Source organism: Zeus faber, assembly GCF_960531495.2.
Source record: "Zeus faber genome assembly, chromosome: 13".
NCBI lineage: Eukaryota > Metazoa > Chordata > Actinopteri > Zeiformes > Zeidae > Zeus > Zeus faber.
Window position 1 is genome coordinate 1,508,406 of NC_137198.1, and position 6,386 is coordinate 1,514,791.

The 6,386-nt window shown below is 52.7% G+C and overlaps 1 protein-coding gene across 1 annotated transcript in view; it reads left to right on the forward strand.

Annotated features, from left to right (window-relative positions):
• The window catches only part of kcnh5b (potassium voltage-gated channel, subfamily H (eag-related), member 5b), a gene marked incomplete at both ends in the record, with an annotated part of 88,130 nt that extends 81,965 nt beyond the window's left edge, over window positions 1–6,165 (forward strand). The window contains one exon of the mRNA XM_080012677.1: window positions 5,068–6,165. Coding sequence (XP_079868803.1) covers window positions 5,068–6,165 — 1,098 coding nt within the window. The remainder of the gene's footprint in view (window positions 1–5,067) is intronic.
• Window positions 6,166–6,386: the final 221 nt, after the last annotated feature.

The following is a 6,386-nucleotide window of genomic DNA, read 5'->3' on the forward strand; positions in this document are numbered from 1 at the left end:
GGCAGCGGCACCCGAGAAGGGAGGAAGCAAGGCACCATAAGGGAGCTAGGGTCATCCATGAAGGGAGGCAGCGCTGGTCCCAGAAGAGAGGCAGAGTTGCCCTAGAAAGGAGGCAGCGTCGACCCAGAAGCGAGGCAGCGTCGCCTCAGAAGGGAGGCAGAGTCGCCTCAGTAGGGAGGCAGCGTCGCCTCAGAAGGGAGGCAGCGTCACCTCAGAAGGGAGGCAGCGTCGCCCCTGAAGGGAGGCAGCGGCACCCGAGAAGGGAGGAAGCAAGGCACCATAAGGGAGCTAGCGTCACCCATGAAGGGAGGCAGCGTCGCCTCAGAAGGGAGGCAGCGTCGCCTCAGAAAGGAGGCAGCGTCACCTATTGGTGAAAATACGCGGTACGAAATGTCAGCTGAAACTACACAAAATACAAAAATCTGTGTATATATATATATATACATATATATAAAAAATTGTAATTGTTAATTAAGTAAATCAATCAATCAGTACATGACAATAGCGTACATCTATTGGGTATTTAAACTTCATCCCTGATTGGAGCAGACGCTACGACCTTGTGCTTGTGGTTCTGTAACCTCTCCCTCCCTCTCCTCTCACTCAACATCCACTAATACCAGCGCAGCGCTGCTTTATTTTCCACCGAGGCCTAACGCTGCATTGTGAGGTCACATGGGAAGTGAGGGAGTCATGATCAAGCACAACAATGTGACTGTAATGTTGACATATAAAACATGAGATGCACCCTTCTGCCGGTGACCGCCATGGGCCCCTTTTCAGCTTGATGGGGTGTGACCAGTGACCGGCCGCTCAGTGTCAGATATATCTGATTGTGTGCCGGTCAAATGTACACGTCCGATACTGTGCTTATGTACTCGTACTCGGTCCAAATGATTGGATCCTCAAACCCGATACCAAAGTAATGTAACGTAGTTGATGCTCAAAAAAGAGCGAAAGAAAGAAAATGTCAGCTGTTTGGAGCTACTTCAAGGTAAACAAAGAGGATTAGATCAATTATTCATCTGTCTCCTGACAATATTCCTAAATTGTGCAGACTGTATCTGTCGCTGTGGCTGCAGCGAGCGTCTGCTCTGGTTGTTCCTCGTGCACGAGCTCTGTTCGTGATGAAAGGTTTGACTCTTTTTTGAGGTCACCGTTCACCGCATCACGTGGTGAACGGTGACCGTCTTCCTCCGACGGTAAATTTGGATAAATGGGATCGCTGGGGGAATATTATGAACAGGAAACTGTGAAACGTGCTTTCACGGACCCAATGTCACACATACAGGCTCACCTTGCCCGGAGAAAGCAGGGCCTCGCTGCCTTGCTTGAGGGCTCCTTGGCAGGAATGACCACACTGGCTGTTGGGGGAGCCAAGCCCGCGGACCGGACACTGTCTTTCATCATTAGCCATGTTGGCTCAAGACCCTCCAGACCTGGAGGGGTCATGGAGCGTCAGGCAGCGTCCATCCAATCTGTACCAGTGAGATGAATGAGTCAAGTAGGAGAGGAAAGTGCTGCTTGAAAAACTGCTCATGAATCGATCACACAAGTGAATGTGGCGTGTGGCGTGGCTTGGCAGGGTGTGGCTGGGTGTGGGAGGGTGTGGCAGGACGTGGTGTTGCGGGGTATGGCAGGGTGTGGCGTGGCGTGGCAGGGTGTGGCAGGGTGTGGCGTGGCGTGGCAGGTGTGGCGGGGTGTGGCGTGGCGGGGTGTGGCAGGGTGGGGTGTGGCAGGGTGTGGCCCAAAGTCAACCCAGTGATTGCATCAGAATCCATGAAGTTGATCCTTTATGGAGAGAACTGGTGGAAGGTTTAAAGTTGACAGGTGAGAGATCAGTTCTGTAAAGACCAATGATGACTGATCATTTATCTGTTCCAAGCTCTGATCAGAGCCTGCATCAATATTTTAAATGTACGTTGAGAGCTTCTCTCACGACTTCAGCAACGACCTTTGCATGTACTTTACCCAAAGGTCCAGATCTACCGATACTGATATTGGATCTGATCCTGTGCTGACGTATGTGGACGCCTCAAGCCGACACCATATGAAATGGATGCAGCTCCTCAGCTCCTGAAGAAATAATAGCACAAGCTTATCAAAATCTCTCTTTGGTTGTAACTGAAAATGTGTGGAATTCATCAATACCATGTATCAGAAAGTACCCAAGACTGAGTACTCAGTACTTGTACCGGCTCCATACTTTCCAGGATACATAGTTCGATCCAAGCACTTTTTATGTGAGCGGAGAGGTTTGGGAATCACTAATGAGTTTGATAGCGAGCCATCCCAGCCTCTAATCCTATTAAAGGTCCTTTCCATGAATAGCTCATTTTGGAGGAAAGCTGTTAAACTTGTTTCCAATAACGACGTATCAGCAGTCCTGCTCAGGCGGCGCTCGTCAATACAGGCTCCCGTGGAGAACTTTGTCTGAGTAATCCTGCTCCCGGCCAAATCCAGGTCCTCGATGTGATGGATGGGAAATTGATCTGGATCCGCAAAACCAAGCCACATTGATTTTCTTCAATTTTCTGGAAGCTCTGCTTTACATGGCCTGACCGGCAGACACCTCCGCTTCCTTTTTGAACTGATTTGAACTTTGCGATCACTGATAAAAATCGGAGAGCCTGCTCTTTAAATGAGCTTCTTGTTTTGGCAGAAGTACCTTGATCATGTCGGCGGCTATCTGCCGGAGCCATCTGGGGAGGGCGGCTCTCTCCATAGAGCCTCTTGAGCACCATCTCTCTTTGATTCTTAAATGTAACGCCATTCATCTCCATCACTCATCGGACTGTTGTTCTACATGTGTGTGTCGTGGCAGATGCCACTACAGACTGTCAGTGGTGTTACGTCGCCAACGAGGCAGAAGAAGACGGAACAAGTGGGTCAGCGGAAATAAGGCCGAGTCAGCGATATGAGTCAGGGTGCTTGACTCGGCGCCACGTGGCCAGAAGCTCTCGTCTTGAGGAGGTATAGGATGCACGGCGCTGCCAAACGCCGCCGCCGCCGCCATGCCAACATGCCCCTCTGGAGCCGCTCCAAGCGCCCTGATTGGCAGCTCAGCTGTTTGGCAAAAGAAACGGAGCAACATGCTGAAGAAACGTCCTCCCGCAGGGTTCAGCCAATTACAACAGTTTGTAGCCTCACGCTCCCGCTTGGTTTTCTCTGCTTTCCGTTTCTGTGCCGGAGCTTCTGCAACGCACCAGTCTGTCCACAAGCAGCTCCAAGTCACCAGAGGCTCCATCTTAAAGGGTGGAGCAGTGAGATTTGACTTTTTTGGCAAAGTTTTCTTTCCATCTGCTTCTGTTTTGGGCCGGACTGCAAATCTTTCAGCAGAGATCTGAGTAGTTACAGAGTCTGTCTTCTGTTTACGGCTATGGCTGTCCCTCTTTGGGCATTGTGAGCTTTTAGTGGTAAATCAATCAAAAACTGATTTCAAAACATGATCAAATCATCAAACGAGTATCATTTCATATATATTGAAAAATACGTGGAAAATGTTATGTTAATGTAATAAAAAATAAATAAATAATAAAACGTTGATATACAATATTAAAATATAATAATTAAATATTTTCAGTATTAAAACACAATTGCTGCAGCTTTTCATTCAAATGTATTCTTTATCATATTGCATGATGTATTTAGCATAATGTCACGACATCGAGGCTCCGTCAGTGTCCGATGAGCGGACGCTGAATCATGTCGCGCAAACGTTTGGAGCTTTTACACTGTGTGCGTTTTCCCCTCAGGGCAAACCGCTAACATCCCAAACTCTTCAAAGTCCTCCGTGACAGCCTCACGTCCGCGTCGGCGTAGGTAGGAGATTTTGGACGTGCGCAGACAGGCGTGTGGAGGATGTGTGGAGCATGACTCAGTCTTCAGCCTGGAGGGAGTGTAGCTGTGCTGTGAAGTGACTTGGAAACAGTGTTTTCAGTTGTTTCTGGAGATAAACAAGGTGCATGTACGATAGATGATGGACGATGGGTTGAGCGACGGATACATAGATGGATGTGAGAAAGTGAGGGTCTCCAGGTATGAAACTGAAGCGGTTGTAACGCTCTGGCAGCTGTTTAATGCCGTGTTCAATCCCTGCTCCTCGTGGCGCCGTCGGTATCTTTCCCCTCCCACCAGACGGCAGCCTTTCTGTTCTGAAATCGTTCTTTCGCGGCTCAACGCTGATGCACAAAGGGAGCCATCAGATCGCTGAGCTCGCTCCGACGCTCTCGGTGGGTTTGTAATTGCCGGCCTACACCTGCACCATCGACGGCACTCGGATGATTGACGCGGGTCCGTTCTCTGGTCTCTGCCCCCGGCGGAGTGGAGAGCAGCGCAGGGAGCTCAGGACTGGAGGAGCGGCAGCGAAACGCAGCGGGGGACGGAGGGACGACGGCACCGAGAGGGAGTAGACTGAGGGGAAAACTGATCCGTGGAGTTCATTGAGGAGGATAGACGAAAAGATACAGGTCGAAAAAACTGCTGCTTTAGATGGTATCAAACAACAAAAACAGGGATGAAAACGGGACGACTTCATTGAACGCAGATCTTCAGCATCCCCCCCTCCCGTCAGCTGCATGTGCAATGTCAGCGTTTTATCCCAGAATAACACTAAGCGATGGGTGGAGCTCCTGTCATTCCCAGTGTAATTAGAGTGAAAGGGAAGCAGGAGAGAGCGCTAGGTGGAATGTTACTGCGAGCTGGAGACTGATGGATAATTTAACAGGGACGTGTGAGAGCCAGCTGCAGGACGCAACACGCCACCGGATTGTAAGAAAAAGGAAGGATTTGACAGCTTTCCATAAACGCTGCATGACAGGGGCTCCCTGTCGACTGTCTGGTTTCACCTCATTCTCTTTAAGTGGTTTTAACACCTGTGAAAAAACATGCATTGTGTAAGAACGCCATATTTTGCTCTAACTTGCCAAAATTGAATAGACTTTAATATCTTTGTTATGTAATAACATTCACACATTGTGGTGTTATTGCGTAATGTGTTCTATTGTTTCATTGTAATACTGTTCCTGTAAACCTCTGTGCCCTGCCTTCTTGTTCCTCTGTCCGCAGATCATTTTCCGTAAGATCAGCGAAGTGAAGAAGGAGGAGGAGGAGCGGCAGAGGGCGAAGAACGAGGTGCAGCTGACAATCCCCCAGGACCACCCAGTGCGGAAGCTGTTCCAGAGGTTCAAGCAGCAGAAGGAGCTGAGGAACCAGGGCGCCGCCTCCTCGCAGGTGGACCTGGAGAAGAACCAGCTGCAGGTGGAGCAGCACCACCAGCACCTGCACCCCCACAGCCTGCAGCTGGGCCACTCCAGCCTGCAGCACTCGCTGCCGCTCAGCCTGCAGCGGCCCCACCCCTCGCTGCAGAATGGGGCCCCGCCCAGCAGCAGCGTGCTTACCGTCTCCCAGGTGACGCCCATGCAGAGCGCTCTGTCGGCCTACGGCCGCCCCTCCACCGAGCCCGCCGTCAAGCCCAACAACTGCGACATTATGGAGCTGCAGCCCAGCGCGGCAGGCAGCACCAGCGAGCCGCCCCCTGCTGCCCGTGTGAAGCCCGCTGCCAAACCCAGCGGCTGGATGCGCCTCAAGAACAACATGGCGCCTGTCGCGGCTCCCGCCGACATCAGGAGGGAGGGACTGAACAACAGCGTCACCAAGGCGGTGTCTGTGGAGATGCTGTCGCAGGAGAGTAAAGGTCAGGACGCCGGGGGACGGGGCGACACCGAGGAGGCCGGGGTGTCCGGGAACAACCCCCTCCGCAAGACGGACTCCTGCGACAGCGGCATCACCAAGAGCGAGCTGCGTATCGACCGGGCGGGGGAGGCGCGGACGCCGGCGTCGGTCACCCCGTTGCTGCACAGCCCCCTCCCCGGCGCAGCTGGGTCGCCCCACCTCTTCTGCCCCGTCCCCGAGCAGGCGCTGCAGGCCGCGCTGCAGGACACCCGACTGGAGCTGCGGGGCGACATCCAGATGCTGGGGGGCCGCCTGGGTGCCCTGGAGAGCCAGGTCGCAGAGATCATCAAGCTTCTCTCGGACGGCCGGAGGCCCCCCGAGAGAGCGGCCCCCGCCGCCTCCGCCACGCCCAAAGCCAAAATCAAACGGCAGGACATCTTCACGGTGTCCAGACCCGTGTCTCCGGACTCGGAGAAGGACGAAGGGCTCTGAAGAGAACTCAGCAGCGGTGCAGAGTCAGTCCTCCTGAGACCGGGGGGCGTAACATCGGGATTCGGCTGCACCGCTGGTGGCCCTTCCCCGCCTCGTGGCTGCGAAGCGGCTCCTTTTACGTTTGCACACTGACTTGTTTTCCTCCTGGTCATGCGGGAGCAAGCGCTACTCGATGACTCCGACGCCCTTTTGTGATTGTACATACCTCTCTATGCATGTCC